The sequence below is a fragment of the Cryptotermes secundus genome, unplaced genomic scaffold, assembly GCF_002891405.2.
Source record: "Cryptotermes secundus unplaced genomic scaffold, Csec_1.0 scaffold318, whole genome shotgun sequence".
Classification (NCBI taxonomy): domain Eukaryota; kingdom Metazoa; phylum Arthropoda; class Insecta; order Blattodea; family Kalotermitidae; genus Cryptotermes; species Cryptotermes secundus.
The window spans coordinates 3,099,919-3,117,025 of NW_019730108.1; the positions used below are offsets into that span (position 1 = coordinate 3,099,919).

General features: G+C 40.9%; 1 protein-coding gene across 2 annotated transcripts in view; it reads left to right on the top strand.

Annotated features, from left to right (window-relative positions):
- LOC111866094 (transient receptor potential cation channel trpm) overlaps nucleotides 1–17,107 on the top strand; it is an 89,036-nt gene that overhangs the window by 43,676 nt on the left and 28,253 nt on the right. For both annotated transcript variants that reach the window (XM_023854677.2, XM_033752109.1), the window contains 5 exons: nucleotides 3,206–3,342; nucleotides 4,600–4,756; nucleotides 8,098–8,245; nucleotides 11,063–11,249; nucleotides 11,328–11,458. In XM_023854677.2, the coding sequence (XP_023710445.1) occupies nucleotides 3,206–3,342; nucleotides 4,600–4,756; nucleotides 8,098–8,245; nucleotides 11,063–11,249; nucleotides 11,328–11,458 (760 nt within the window). The remainder of the gene's footprint in view (nucleotides 1–3,205; nucleotides 3,343–4,599; nucleotides 4,757–8,097; nucleotides 8,246–11,062; nucleotides 11,250–11,327; nucleotides 11,459–17,107) is intronic.

Genomic DNA, 17,107 nt, shown 5'->3' on the forward strand with positions numbered 1-17,107 from the left:
CTGTATCTTATTCTGCACCACCACCTTCAAAGTAGTCCCCTTGAGAGTGCATACACTGATCCCAGCATTTCTGCCACTTTTAAAATGCACCCTGGAAGTCTTTCTTTATTAGAGTGTTTAGTACCGTCTGTGTTTCCACTTGAATTTCCTCAATTGTATCAAATCTTCACCCCTCAACTTGATTTTCATCCTGGGGAAGAGAAAGAGGATGCATGGAGCTAAGTCTGGCGACTACGGTGGGTGGGGAACAACTGCCATTTGTTTTTAGCCAAAAATTCCTCCACAATATAAGCTGTATGCGGTCTGCATTGTCATGGTGGAGTACCGTCGTTTGTGTGCCACTTCTCTGGACGTTTTCTCCTCATGTCCTCCATCAAATGCCTTAGAACATCGCGATAGAACTCTTTATTGACTGTCTGACCAGGAGTGATGAACTTCTTATGAACAATCCCGTCAGTAACAAAAAAACGATCAACATGGACTTAATGTTGCTCTTGATTTGTCGAGCTTTTTATGGCCGAGGTGAAGAAGGGCCCTTCCTTTGCGATGATTGCTGCATACTTTCAGGGTCGTAGCCATAAACCCAAGTTTTGTCACCAGTGACAACCTTCGAAAGAAAGTTTGGATCCTCTTGAAGCTGTTGTTGAAGTTCCCTCCAGACTTCCAAGTGATGCTGCTTCTGTTCAATTTGCAGAAGCCGTGGCATAAACTTCACTGCAATCCTCCTCATGTTCAGTTCCTCTGAAAAAAATTCGTTGACATGTACAAGTATCATAACTTAGTCCCATGGATGGTCAATCTACGATCTTGCAGAATCAGATCCCTAACTTTCGCAACAATTTCTGGTGTGGTGCCAGTTGAGGGCCATCCCGAACGATCGTCGTCATCAGTCGATGTTTGGCCATTTTTTAAACGCTTATACCAGTCGGAAGTTTGTGTCTGGCCTAAACTGTTGTCACCAGAAGCTTGCTTCAACATTTGGTGTGTTTCTGCAGCAGTTTTCCCAAGTTTAAAACAAATATACAGACACGCTGCTCTCTCAGGTCAGCCATTGCAAAACCACAAACTCACAGAAACACAACAATGGAAATACGTTCACCAACAGTAAACCCAACCACTCAACTCGACGCCGCTTGCCACACTGATTCAAGAAGTATGTGTGGGGAGACACCTAGCGGTATTTCAATGTACTCAACCATTCGCTCGAAAAATTCAAATTTTGGAAACTTTGTTAGCACCATGTACGTATTGTGGCATATAGACCTGTTACTGGGCAATGATCATTGAATAAGCAAATATATGGTAGCTGTTACTAAGTAACAGCTTCGCAAACAAAGATGTTCCCACAGCAACAATGGAAATACAACAGTGAGGAGTGGTGTTTTCCACATGATCCATGCTGAGGTGTTTTGAGCAGGACAAGTCTGCAGTTTAGTTAGTTGGGAGACACTCACTGACCAGTAAGGGTATGAGCACAAAAGCTGAGTAAGCTGTAATGTTGGAAGCCATTACAGACAACAACTGCTGAAGACTGGAAATATTTAATGCGTGCTGTAGTGAATTGTAGTGTGTATGAATTATTGATAGTGTTGTAGTTGCAGTTACATTTTTTAAGAGTTCAGTAAATCCAATTACCAATAGAAACCCCATCTGTGGTCACTCATACACTGACAGTATGTTCCGGTATTTGCATCAGCATGTGCCATAATGCCATTTTATTGCTTGTCATACATACTTTCCAGATGGCCTTGTTGTCTTATTTCAAGCCATAAATACCAATTAAGTGTTTTGCTGTGTTTATATAAGATGCTCAGTTTTGTGTAGATATTGTCAGCAGCCAACCTTGTAGTCAAATAAATAGCTGCACCTACCCCAACATAATGGCAAGCATGAGGGTGTGTTTGTATCTGTGACTGGATGAGCTCGTTCACATGAGGTTCAGAACGTATCATATGCAAATATATACCTATTTTACAGAGATAAACTTTGTGAATGAGTGGAACAGTGCAGATGTTTCTTTGAATTTTACAAATTAGAACACTGTAAATGTAAAATCTGGTTAATTTCCATTGTCAGGAAAATAAAATACAATTAAAAAAAAGTTAATTTGAGTAAATGTAAAATTGTGTGACCGCCTCTGTGGTCTATTGGTCAGAGGTCTGGGTTCGAGTCCCGGTGCTACCATATTTTCTGAGAATTAGTGAGTCTGGAACGAGGTCTGCTCAGCCTCTTGAGGATAATTGAGAAGCTATTTGAAGGAAATCGCGGCTCTGGTCTACAAAACCAAAATTAACAGCCACGGGGATTTGTTGCACCGACCACATGACACCCTCTATCTGCTAAAGTTGGCACTAACTTTGCCGACAAGTGGCAGTTGCTCAGTTGGTATAGTTCACTTGCCGACCAAAATCCACAGAGTTTGTTTTTCTTTTTGTTTGTAAAATTGGGTAAAGTTTAGCACTGGTCTTATGATCTTTAACATGTTCCTCTAAAAGTCTGCAGACTTTCATTGGACTACATGACATATCCCAGAAGACAGAACTCTTCTTTACCACCACTGTGAGAACCTCAGGTCCTACACAGTAAAAGCAGGTGGCTGTCGCTGACTGAAGTAATATTGTCTCTAGATTAACCTAAAATGTTAAATGCAATTGGTGAATATTTTTCTCGTTAGACACTGTCTTATCACTACAGCCTCTGAGAAAATAACACCACTATGAATGAATCATGTTAATACCTTATAGACTTGCCAGGCAAGTATTTTCTTTAAAGTAGCAGTAGTACAATTTAGGCAGCAGTAGCCTCCCTATCATGTGGCATGTTTTAGGAATGGGTTTACATGAATCTGCATGTTTCATGAGAAAAGCTGTTACAGAAATGCAGTAGAAAGCCAAAACAATGCATTTATGTGGGAGCCTTCTTAGATGACAGCATATTGTTGGTAAAATGATTTCAGTTACATATACTGTAACACAGCCACAAATTCACCTCGCCTCTACTGTAATCACACCTGCTTGAAGGAGGAGGATGCCATGGATACCAGATAACCCGGAGTTAAGTGTATATTCTACTTTCCCATAGTGTGAGAGACATATAAGAAGACTGCCCCCACCCCTCACCCTGTTAATGTACTTTTCTGCCTCAATTGTACTGTAAGGAACAGTATTTCTCCACACACATTCATTTACCTACATATTTGTTTTAGGTCTAAATATGCAGTTCTGAATAATCGCCATGCTTATTTCTTACTGGTTGACAATGGAACTTCAGGAAGATATGGAGCTGAGCTCATCTTGAGAAGAAAGCTGGAGAAGTACATATCCATTCAGAAACTGCATCCAGGTGAAGATTTTCCTTTCTAATGACAGTTCTGTAACTGGCATGGCAGCTGGAAAGTTCAGCAGATTATAGGGTTGTAGGGTAACAGTTTTGCACTGACATAATACCATAAGCTAAACCAAACAAACTAACACCCGCAGTGACAATTGTTGTGTCAGGAATCTTACATTTGGAAGCCAGGGTTATATTCTCTTGCATTAGATAATCCCCATTATTGTGCCTAAGTGATTTAATATGTTAGAAATCAGGACCAATGCCACCTTTCTTGCCATCCTATGCAAATGCCAGTTGTGTCTACCATCATATACGCACTTCAACCACTACTGTACAATTCTTCATGGTGGCACATTATTTTATAGTCATATTTTCCCATGATCAAAACAATTGTTTGGTTACCTCTTGAAATGTATGGGATGAGGTATTAGTTTCACTGCCTTCATTTATTAATATTCAAAATGGAAGCAGAAATGGATACCAGCATGGTCACACATGCTTTCTGCCACTGTTCTGTGTAGTTAGTTAGTTAGTTAGTTAGTTAGTTATTGGAGAGGGTGGGTTTCCCCATGCACTTAGACCTGTATTGGTCCATTGTGCTTCCCTCTATGATTTCTACCAGTCCCTATATCCTGCTGGTACTGGTGCTTACCATCAGTCCCGCCCAGCCAGCGAGACTGGCTCTACTAGCTGAGAGGTATCTATAATGCTTCCCCCATCTACCAGAGGTATTAGAGACTGCTGTTGGACGGGAAATGTCCGTAATTTGGCTCAGTGACCTCCTTTGGAGATATGAGGTTCTTTTACGTGCCATAAAGCTACGACACGGGACCCACGGCTTAAAGTCCCTCCCAGAGGACTTGTTCCCTGAATTTTTCCGCCCTTAAAAATTCGACGACCTCCACCGGGTATTTGAATCCGTGTACTACGAGTCATGAGGTGGGAACGTTACCTCTAGACTACGGAGGCCGCTTTCTTTGTAGTTAAAAATGGCCTGCTAAGGAATATGGTGCCCTTAATAATGAAAACAGTTTGTAATTTACCAATTACTGAGCTGGAATTTAGTTTTATGGTGGGTGACAAACCAGGAGTATTTTTCAATTAATTTTGTGCCACTTGTGAAAATGCCCATGCTGTGCCCATGTTAAGGCTGACCCTGCACATTACAAAGTATATGTGGTGTTGGATTCTATGAGCCCTGACTTTTTGAACAGGTTCTTTCTGTTCTTATATGAGAGATGTAAATCTAACCGACATTTGTTGCAGGTACTCACTGTAGTACTCCAGTGGTGTGTCTCGTGATAGAAGGTGGCACTAACACAATTAGAGCTGTGCTAGAATATGTGACAGACACACCTCCTGTTCCAGTAGTGGTGTGTGATGGATCAGGGCGTGCAGCAGACCTTTTGGCTTTCACACACAAGTAAGCATGGCCAGGTTGAATCTTCCTGTGTTTGGTATCAGGACAGGTGACAGAGCGAGTGATGAAAGGAATCAGAGTATCAGGCCATTTAATTTTTCACATTATATGCACAAAATGCACAAAGAATTTGAAAGAGGAAGTTGTGTCTCTCCATCTTCTTGTTTCATCTCTGGTACTGCTGGATGAATTTCAGTACTATTTTGTACTAGCTATACCTGGCCATGCATTGCTGTGGCTCAGTCTGGTTAAATGGAAAAGATAGAAAAGAGAAAGCGCACGTTTCTAATATGTTTAATTTCACAATGCTTGTGGGTATACAATATTTTTTGTTGTTCCATTGTCTGTGCAGATATAGAGATTGTCTGGTTTGCCTACTCTAGAACACGCAACATATAAATGTCCATGTGAGAAGCAACCCGTGTTTAGATCTAAACTGCACAGTTCTAAAGATTGGCCCTGAGCTTTGTTGTTGGCAAATGCAAACGCCAATCAAATTGGGAATTGCAATCTCTAAAATTGAAATGGCACATCCGTTGGAATCATAGGAATGTGAGGAATGAGGACATCTTCACCTTTGAAAGGTCCTGTCAAGATTGTTGTTTTACGACGTTGCTCAGTAATTTTTTTACTGCAAGCCGCGTGCCGTTGCAAAGCTTTGGCTGGTTGATATTTCGCAACATGATAATTGGCACGCCTATTTTCAATTGCAGTACGTGCGGTGGCATCCCTGGCAGATCGAGTGAATTCAAAAATTCTTTTGGATAATTAACCGTTTCATCTGCTTCCACAACAGTGTCGACGGACTTGTATGTGACTGCCTCGCATTGAATGTTAGGCTGAATGATATTGTTAAGTTCGTAGACGTCTTTGTTCTTGGCCGCAAGAATAGCTCGTTCGCTCAGCCAATCATGATTCTTATAATTGGTTTGAATATTGGGAAATACTTTTTCAACCAATTCTTCTTTTGACGTCACTAAATTGCAGAAGTTATGAGGCAATGAAATTCGTCCTGAAGTCAGATCAACCTGCACCTTTCTGTTCCCAATTTCCAGCAATTGATGTGAGAATATCTCAGCTGATCGATCGTTTTGCAGCTGGACATGCATATTTATAGTTTATTTTAACGTCTTTACGTGTCGCCACAAAGTAGAGTATTTCAGGCAAGTATTTATTTCATCCGCTGGTGTCGATCGAGGAATTACAGGTAATGTTTGCCTGAAATCTCCTGCAAGCAATATTAATGCATTCCCAAATGGTCTGATGTTTCCACGCAAATCTTGCAATGATCGATGAAGAGCCTCGAGCGATTTTTTGTGCGCCATTGTGCATTCATCCCAAACAATAAGTTTGCATTTCTGCAATACCCTTCCCATGTCTGATGCTTTGGAAATGTTGCACGTGGGAGTTTCAATGAATTGCATGTTCAATGGCAATTTCAAAGCGGAATGAGCAGATCTTCCACCTGGTAGCAATGTCGCAGCTATTCTGGAGGACACAAGAGCTAAGGCTATGTCGTTTTGGGATTGAATTGCTGCCAGAATTAGTCTAATTAGGAACGTTTTACCAGTTCCTCCTGGCGCATCTAAGAAGAAGATTTCTGCAACCCCGTTATTGACAGTTTGCATTATTGTTACTATTCTCCAACTTACTGGCCAGTTCTACATTCCCATCCTTCATCGATGCAATCATGCTGGCGAATAAGTCTTGGAAATAACTCAGGACAGCGGGAGGATCAACTGAATATTTTCACTTTTGGCTTGTATCGTCATTTCCATCATGTTCGGGTGGTCCTCAGATCTCTGGTCATGTTGGTGATTTCCCCCATGTCCCTAACCTGGCCTCCTATTTCATCCAGACCTACTGCTACAGCTGACCCCTCTATTTCAACACGATCGCCCTGGTCACATGATGGGTCTGCAGAAAATACCCCTGACATGTTCTCACCATCAGCCCGCTCCAATTCTATAATCTGGTTCCGAAGTGTTCCGACTAACTTGACTAACCTTGGTGATGCGTGTTCAATGTTGTTGCGTTGGTCGGCCCTCCACACTCTGGAAGCTAGATCGCGGCTCCCTCCGTACTTCCTCTTTGCCCATTCAGTGTGTTGTTCCTGAGAGCTGCAGTGGTGGTTGTAGGTAGTTCTGCTGTCCTTCTGTCATGCTTTCGCGCTAGCAGTTAACCACTGATTTGTTTCTGCTGGCTCCTCACTGCCTCTAGTCACCCTTGTCGCAATATCGGCCATCACATCGAGGTGCCACTTTTATCCTGTAGCTGTGACTTGGGTGATTAGGAGGGATCTCAGGTGTCGGAAGGTCAACACTCAACACCAATTAGGAGATTGAAGTCTTTATTCAAATGATAACTGCACCGTAATGATCCACTTAACTGATTGGTGGATTTAGGCTCCTTTGCTGGTTAGTAAGGCACACTAGTTCAAGAGGAACCACAGAGAGTATATACAGGGATCAGAGGTATGGAACATGTGTATCCCCGATGAGTGTAAATTTCGGAGTCCCGCAGCCGGCCACTCTGAAGGGTAGCCATCTGCTCTGGTTACCCAAAATTCAGGCAAAGGATGTCCCACTTCATATTTTGATTGGCTGGACCAGGCAAGCTGGGAGGCTGCTTAATCTGTTTCCTCCAATTAGAAAAAGAAATATCCAAGTGGCCAGAGTTTAAGGGTGAACTCAGCCACCTGCTGCATGACTGTCAAACTGGAATTTGGGGTAGCATAGAATGACACTGCTAAATTATGACTTCCCCTGTCAAAGTTTAGAATTTCTAAAGAACCTGATCTTGTGTTATGCATTAACTGACTGATTTACTGATGGGCAGCTGGCTTCAAGCTTGACCCAAGCCACCCGTTATGTGTCTCAGGAGGAAAGATCCAACTGTCAGATGAAATGATGAATTTCACCAAACCCTTACCATACACAAAAGAAAAAGTAACTGTACAATGCAATCATAAATCCAATAATCTGATCCAATTCGTACCACTTCTAACACCAGTTATCACGTGTCACAGTGACTAGACTCTGGTTTGGATTGGTGAATTGCTTTATTAGATCTTTACTAGTAATAACTACAAATGTTTGTAACGCTTTCAAGATTACTGAAATTATAGCACACAAAGTCTTCAACTCACTTCTCTTATTTGCAAACTGCACTGCACTACTCTTGTCACTCTCCTTGAACCCTCCTTAACTCTCCACAGTGTGATGGGAAGAGTTTTGGAATCTCAGTGTTAGAAGAATATAAGAATTAGCAGGGCCTAATTTTTTGTTTATCTGGATTTTGGTGATGGGTCTCGGAGACAGAAATTGTGTTTTGATGTATTGCAGATATGCCTCTGAATCTGGTGAACAGACTGTCCTGGAAAGCATGAAGGATTACTTGATCACTACCATCCAGCGGACATTTGAAGTGGGTGGGGAACAAGCTGAATGCCTTTATTCTGAACTTCTGCAGTGCACTCTGAAAAAGAACCTGGTAAGTACTCTTAAAGACAGGAATTGCTCTTCGCTAGTCTACAAAACTTATAATAGATGAGTGGAATGTTTGTTGAAATGTCTATTCAAAATTAGATTATTTATAATACAAGCATCACACTGTTCCTGCATTAGGACAGAACAGCAAGACAGAGTGGTAGATTGGAAGATCTGTTCGTTTCTTGAAACCCCAGCCACCTAATTTTATCATAAAAGGTTAAACAGTTCGGTCCAGTATGACTAGTAAAGATTTTTCTAATTTCAATCCTTCATCCCTTTCATATTTCAGTCTTTATAGACCATCCTCAGAGGGACACCAATGCAATCGGAAGCCACTATTACAATGTGTGTTTGAACGCCAAGATATATATATATATACACGTATACAGTGCTGACAAAGTACAATGGGTATAAAATCTTATGTTTTAACAACTACAGTGACTGTCTTAATATGTTAAAATATTTGTTGGAAATCATAAACCAAGTTGGTTTGTGCCTTTTCTTTCTTTCCCCCCCCCCACCTCTCTCCTCTTGGAGGAGGCCAAACGTGTACTGCCTTCTAGTTCTGTTGCTTTTGAAAAGAGGGTTCTGCAACTATATTATGGGCATATTGTAATATTTCAGCAAACTCTATTTTGTTTTTATGTGAGCTTTTGTCATTTTTGTCCAACCTTTAATGTTGTCCTGTAGGTGTTTGTGACGCGCTGTGTTGTTATACTGTTCTAAAGTGGTGCACTGTGTTGTTATACTGTTCTAACATGGCACGCTGTGTTGTTATACTGTTCTAATGTGGCACACTGTGTTGTTATACTGCTCTAATGTGGCACACTGTGTTGTTATACTGTTCTAAAGTGGTGCACTGTGTTGTTATACTGTTCTAACATGGCACGCTGTGTTGTTATACTGTTCTAATGTGGCGCACTGTGTTGTAATACTGTTCTAAGGTGGTGCACTCTGTTGTTATACTGTTCTAATGTGGCACACTGTGTTGTTATACTGCTCTAATGTGGCACACTGTGTTGTTATACTGTTCTAAAGTGGTGCACTGTGTTGTTATACTGTTCTAACATGGCACGCTGTGTTGTTATACTGTTCTAATGTGGCGCACTGCGTTGTAATACTGTTCTAATGTGGTGCACTCTGTTGTTATACTGTTCTAACATGGCACGCTGTGTTGTTAATACTGTTCTAATGTGGCGCACTGTGTTGTAATACTGTTCTAAGGTGGCACACTCTGTTGTTATACTGTTGTAAGGTGGCGCACTCTGTTGTTATACTGTTCTAAGGTGGCGCACTGTGTTGTTATACTGTTCTAATGTGGTGCACTGTGTTGTTATACTGTTCTAACATGGCGCACTCTGTTGTTATACTGTTCTAACATGGAGCACTGTGTTGTTATACTGTTCTAACGTGGCATGCTGTTTTGTTATACTGTTCTAAGGTGTGTTGAATTGCGTATTTGTACTCCTTGTGTCTATGACGTTTATGTGGGCGTGTATTGATGTTGTATTTTGATGTCGAACATGTTATGCTGGTTCTCATTTTCCCTTGTATGTTTTTATTCGTCTATCAATTTATTGAGTTCATTAAAGCGATACATATGGAAGATTTCTTTTATATTCATGATACTCATTTTTTTGGCATTTTCAACCATTTCCATGATTACTCTCATGGGTCCGTACTGGTGGCGTTTATTTAGTGTATGTTGGGCAAATGCCGATTGGTCTTTGTTTTGTCGTATATTTCTTATGTTTTCCTTATGTATCTGTTGTTAGATTTCTACCAGTTTGACTGATGTATACCTTATGACAGCTTTGGCAGGTTATTTTATATATCCCACTTCGTTCATAGGGGTTTGTTTCTCGTTTCTCATTTATTAGTTTACCTGTTGTATGAGTTGTTTTGAAGGCTATCTTTATGTTGGTGTTTTTGAAGAGTTTTGTGATTTTCCATATATAATTTGCTCTATAGGTAAATGTGACCCATTTTTGGTCTACACTGGCTTTATTTTCTGGATTATTTTTCTTTTGTGTGAGTGTGATATGTAATTGTAGGATGTCTTCCTTCCTATAATCATTATTTAGTGCTATATTAATAGCAGTATTTAACTCTTTGTTGTTAGTGTTTTCTTTGAGGTGTAGTGTGAGAAATCTGTGTATCCAATTTTTATATGCTGCTAATTTTTGTTTTTTGGGGTGGCATGCAGACCAAAAACTAGCAACATATAAAATATATGGATCTATGCATCATGTGTGTATGCCTGTATACACACACACACACACACACACTTCTATAATGCTGTACTCATGGGTCAATATAACATAAACTTTAACAACAGTCCACTAAAACCTTAAAATGTATGAATGTATAAGGGGTGGGCCTTCTTGGCCCTTGCACCGTGACCACAGTGATCTGTTGTGCCTTAAAATATATAGAAGTATTGATATAAAGCATTTATCACTGATATTCATGATGTTTCTTAGTTTTGTAGTTCTTAAAATAGGAAAAGAACTTTGTCATACGTTCAAGCAAATGTGGTATTTTTTGACATGATTTGATGTGTTGATGGTCCAAAATATGACATCCACTGTGCTGCGTGCTTAAGAAACAGAATGCTACACAAATTATAGTATCAGCAGCGATGGGAGCTCTTATATGGCACAAGGTCACTGGCACTATCCTCTGCTGTACAATTACTAATACATTGACACTACCAACATTTTATAGATCTAGATGCTTAGCTTAAGAAACATTAAATGTTCACCTGTGAGATGCATAACACAACCAGTCTTCTTAAATTTATGGTTTCCAATTTCAGATCACAGTGTTCCGTATCACAGACCGACCAGAGGAGACATCTCAGGAACTTGATCAGACAATCCTTACAGCTCTGTTTAAGAGCCAGCACTTATCTCCATCTGAACAGTTGAGCCTGGCTCTCACATGGAATCGAGTGGATATTGCACGCTCTGAAATATTTGTGTATGGACAAGAATGGCCTCCAGGTACATGTTTCTTGCATGACATCCCACTTATCACTCCTGATATGTTCCAGAGTCATTGATTTTTTGTTTCTGTGGCAGGAGCTCTAGATGAGGCCATGATGCAGGCCCTTGAACATGATCGTATTGACTTTGTTAAATTATTACTGGAGAATGGAGTCCATATGAAGAAGTTCCTGTCCATACCTCGTCTTGAAGAGCTGTACAACACAGTAAGTCATAAAGTCAAGATATACAACCTTGTACTCCAGTCCCTTAGCAGCAGCTGAATTTTTACTTCATGCTTCAGATTGTTTGACTGAGTGCCAGTTATGCAGCAGCAAATATTGTTAGTTCCATTGTCTCTCTCCACAAGAAACGCTGGTAGGGGCTACATGACTGATATGATGAATCTTGGAATGGTATGCCTACAGTAAACCATTTTGATTTTTATTTATTTCAAAGTAATTTTTAGGACTACTGTATTTAACAGTCTAAATAAATTTTGCTATGTATTTTGAGACCCTTGACAGATATTTATGAATGCCAGAGTTTAACATAATTCACTGTTATACTGGTATTACCACATGTTTCATTCAAATTATTTAACGTTATGGTTGATATTATTTAATGGCATGAATACATTTTCAGATATTCTGGATATTTTGAAGCTATTAACCTTAGAGAGAAATTTTTTGGTGCATCTCTAGCACACACACTTTATGCCTAACATCTTTTTAGAAACTGTCCACCTCTTACCCATTAACATGTTGCATATAAGTTCTCTCTCTCTCTCTTTCTTTTTTTTTTTAAGTTATATAGTCCCATTTTATTTGCAATCTGTACTAATACATTCAGAAAATTTTTATGGTGTATTTCGACTTCAAGAGGAATGCTCATTTGCACTCTTCTTTATTGAGTAGGCTTGAGGCCTCGTGTGACTTGGGGGAGTGCTTACTATCTAGATCTTTAATCTAATATTATTAGCATACTATTACAATAGAAATCTGGTGGGCAGATCATTTGGCAGATGTCTTCGCAGTCGCCTGAAGTCCGGTGGCTCCGTAAGGCAGACGGCTAGGTTGTTTGGATGTGCTCTGAGCCGAGTATTGTATAGGGAGCTGTATCAGCAAATTTCTTCTCTAACTGTTGGTATTTGGAAATCTCTTCAGACGACTATGTTCAGTACGTACCAAGGTGCATCCACTATCATGCGCAAGGCTTTAGCTTGAAATCATTCTAGAATTGCTATGTTAAGTTGGAAGCTGTACCCCAAAGTTGTATTCCATAGGTCCAGATTGGTTTGGGGATTGTTTTATATATAAGGAGTTTGTTGCCTGTAGAGAGTTTTGATTTACGTCCGAGCAGCCAGCGCATTTTGGTGAGAGTAATTCCTAGCTGTTTCCGTTTTGCTAGGATGTGTTTGTGTCAAGTAAGACGTCTGTCAAGGTGCAGTCCGAGATACTTGATGTTTTCTTCTTGGGGGAGTTGTTCGTTGGTTATATGTACAGGTGGTGAGCCGTGTCCCTCGACCCTGTGGGTCGAGAACCCAGTTCTCCTACCCAGTTAGACCCGTGAACTCCTGTTCAATATGGGTAAGGGACAGGCTCATAAGAACGACTTGCTTGTACGTGATGCACTAAGCCTCCCCAAGGTCGAGTAGGGGATCTCGGGAGAGGAAAACCACTGTCGGCACTATGGGCCAAGCTGGACGGATCTGCTAGTCCGAACTGGTAGGGAATACACAACCCAAGTATACACAAATACAACTGGCGTTTCCAACATATAAATAAATGTATATATTGATAACATGAGTATACAGGTGTACTCTGCCTGATGGGCAGGGACTGGTCAAAACAAAATAGACAGTTGATACAGAATTACTCTGTGCCTAGCCGCACAGACTCAACTATTGGCACGCCTCATGGCATCTTTCAACTTCTCTAGGAAACAACCTGTACTTCGGCAAACCTTAAGGACACACAAGCCTGTACTTCGGCAAGCCTTAAGGGCACAGGAAAATATACACAGGTTACTTGCACTCCTGAGGGGCGATCGGCTGTTTAAGCCAACTCAACTCCAAGCAAATCAATTTACTTACGCCACACGGCATCGCGATGAAAAGGAAACCAAGTACAACAGTAAGTCACTTACTGGCGTTTCTAAAAGTACAAACACAAGATTAACCTCACGACTTGATGCAACCTCGATCACGTCATGAGGGCACTCTTCCCCCTTCAGACACTGCACTGGCCGAAACAGAATTTCACAAGCTCAATTCAACATAAACGAAACTGAATTTGGAAGCAGCGATGTTACCTTGCTGAAGTTACGGGAGAGAGAGGACGATGCATTCATTCTGCGTAAGCAGGAAACCTCGCATCGCGTCCAGGAGGGGGGGAAACAAGGTCAGCTGACCTGACGTCAGCTAAGACTTTAAGTGGAAAAAGAGGAACGGCTCGCATCCTGGCGTTTCGGGGGGGGACTCCAAGGAACTTCACGGAGAAGAACCGTTGCACGGTTCAGTGGGCATATTTCTTTTCTTGTGGTGAACGTAACGTGGATTGATTTGGATTCATTTACTTTCATACTCCATTTTTTAATCCAGTTTTGAATTGCTAATAGGTTGGTTTGCAGTTTCTGCAAAGCAGCCACTGGATCGTTATCAGTAGCTACCATGGCAGTGTCATCAGCAAAGGTTGCTGTGATTGTTTCTTAAGTGGTTGGGAGGTCTGCAGTATATAATAGGTATAGTAGGAACGCTGCCTTGGGTTATGCCCACATTGATTGGGAATAGTTCTGTGTGCTCTGTTTCGACTTGTACGAGAAAGTGTCTATTGTGCAAGTAGGATAGTGAAGTAGTTCCTAGGGAGAGACAGTTTTAACTTGTATAGGAGTCTTGTGTGCCATACTTGGTCAAATGCTTGTGAGATATCTAAAAATGCTGCTGAACCATATTGTCTGTTATCTATGGCTTCATTTATCTTCCGTATAATTCGGTGTGTCTGTTGTATTGTGGAGTGTCTCTTCCTGAAGCCAAACTGATGATTGGTATTAATCTTCCAACCATAGGCAAGATCCTTTTTAGGAGAAGCTTTTCAAATACTTTAGATACAATGGGTAATAGGCTTATTGGCCAGTAAGATGTTAACTCGTTATGAGGTTTACCTGGCTTTGGTATGAGAATGATCTGTGCGACTTTCCATTGGGCCGGGAAGTATCCTTTGGATAAGGCTGCATTGAATAGTTGGGTGAAATATTTTATTCCAATAGGAGGTAGCTCCTTAAGGATTATACCAGTGATGAGGTCGTATCCTGATGATTTTTTAGGATTTAAGCTCTTGATGTGGAAGAGGAGTTCAAGAAGGATGCAGGTTATCACCAGTTTTGTTCAACTTTTACAGCGAATGCCTTACCAAGGAAGCTCTGGATGGGCTTGGAGACTTCAAATTAGGAGGGCAAATTATTCAAACTGTGAAATATGCAGATGACCTTGTGTTAATGGCTAAGGAAGAAACTTTGCTACAGGGTATGATTGATAGACTAATCGAAATTGGAAGGTGCTATGGCATGGAAATGAATGTGGAAAAAACAAAAGTAATGAAAATTTCGAGACAACGAACCCCAGTCACAATAAAGATAGACCAGAAACAACTGGAGAATGTGAAATGTTTTAAATATTTGGGTAACTTGTTCACAGATGATGGAAGGTGTACTTGTGAAATTAAATCTAGGATTGCCATGGCAAAAGCTGCATTTAGCAAGAAGAAATATCTTTTTACCAGCAAATTGGACTTAAATTTGAGAAAGAAACTAATGAAATGCTACATTTGGAGCATGGCTTTTTATGGGGCTGAAACTTGGACACTTAGGGCAGTAGATCAGAAACACCTGGAAAGCTTTGAAAGGTGGTGTTGGAGAAGGATGTAGATCAGTTGGACCGATTGTGTGAGAAATGAAGAAGTGTTATTTAGAGTCAGTGAGCAGAGGACTATCCTACACAAAATAAGAAAACGGAAGGCTAATTGGATTGATCATATGTTACGCAGTAACTGCCTCCTAAAAGAAGTTATTGAAGGAAAGAGAGGGGCGGATAAAAGTGACCAGAAGACGAAGAAGATGTAAGAAGATGCTGGATGACCTTGGGGACAGAAGAGGATATTCTCATTTGAAGGAGAAAGCTCTAGATTGCATTAAGTGGAGGAACTGTTTTGGAAGAGACTGTGGACCTGTCGTCTGACAGATTACTGATGAATGAATGAAGCTGATGATGATTTCTTGGACTTCAGCTCTCTTGAAGTGATTGGGTGGAGGTTCAAGTTGAATGGGGTTGTTCAGAAGTTGTGTGAATACTTCTTCCTCTTCGGGTTTGTTTTCTGTGGGATGCGCCTGGAAAATTTTCGTTAGGTGTTCTGTGAAGGCGTGTGCTTTTTTTACATTGGTTTTTGCCCAGGTTCCTTGTGGTGTTCTGAGGGGTGGGGAGAATTTCTTGACCTGTTTTATTGTATTGGTCACCTTCCACAAGGAGTAGGTGGTGGCTTCTGTTGGTGTGAGACCATGCAGGAACATTTGGATGCAGTCGTTTTGTTATGTTGAGGAGTTGTTTGAGTTCCTGTGTTGCTGCGTTAAGTAGTCATTTGCTCTCTGGAGTTCATAAATGGAGCCAGCTCCATTGGAGTCTTCTGTTTTCTGTGATTTTCTGTTTAATTAGTACTGGACAGTTATATGTCTTAAGTGTGTCTGTGAGTTCTGGTGTTGCGTTCCAGCCTGCCCACTATATTGTATCGTTAAGAGACTTGATTGCTGTTTTGATTTCTTCTTCAGTTTTGAGGGGAATGTGTAAGTTTATTCTCTCCTTGAAGTGATGTCTGAAGTCGTCCCAGTTTGTATGTTTATTGGTCAAGTTTGGTTGTTTCTCTTGATTCAGTGTCTGTGCTCTGAGTGTGATCAAGACCAGTGTATGATCGGAGGATAGGTCAAAACTTGTTTTTGTTACAGCGAAGGATTGGGGGGGATACCCTTTGTAACACAGAAATCCACTAGATCAGGAAGTTTGTTTCTGTCAGTTGGCCAGTAGGTGGATTCTTCTGTAGATAGATGTTTTAGGTTATTTCCTTCCAACGCTTTGAGTACTTCACGTCCTCAGGGTGTTGTGAGTCTGGACCCCCAGTCAGTATGTTTAACATTGTAATCCCCTCCTGCGATGAATCTTTGCCCTGGGGTATTAAAATAGTCTTCTAGGTGCTCTTGCTTTACTGTGTGTTTGGGTGGGAGATACACAGCTGAAATTGTAATGGGTCTGGTTGGGTCTTCCACTGACACGCTAGTTGCTTGGAGGAAATCTTGACTGTAGTTGTTTAATTGGTGGTGCTTGATGGATGTTTTTATGATTATGGCAGTTCCATCCAGATGGTTTGAGTGGTAGACTGTGAAGTTCGGAAGTTTTAGGTAGCTTTTGTCGGTGAAGTGCATTTCTGAAATTAGCATGACATCATTGTTGCGTATAGTGATACAAGTTTTCAGTTCTTCTATATGTTGTGTCAAGCCATTGGCATTCCATATGGCTAGTTGTAGGAAATTATCCATTATTTTAGTTTGGTAAGCACAGTGGGTAGGAGGTTTAATATAGTTCCCATTTGCTCAATGAGACTTTTCATCATGTTTTTTAGTTCCTGAATATCGCTGGTTTGTTGGTGGGATAGGTTTGCGTGAGATTCCTGCTCAGTTAAGGGGGCATAAGTATTTTGTTTGGTTATTTGGGCATATGTTACTGCTGGTTGTGTGTGTAGGGTTTGATTGTTTTATGTGGGGGGAGTGTATGATTCCGGAGGTGGGAGGTAAGTCTTGGGTCGGAGAGGAGGGTATATTTTCTTTTGAAGGTC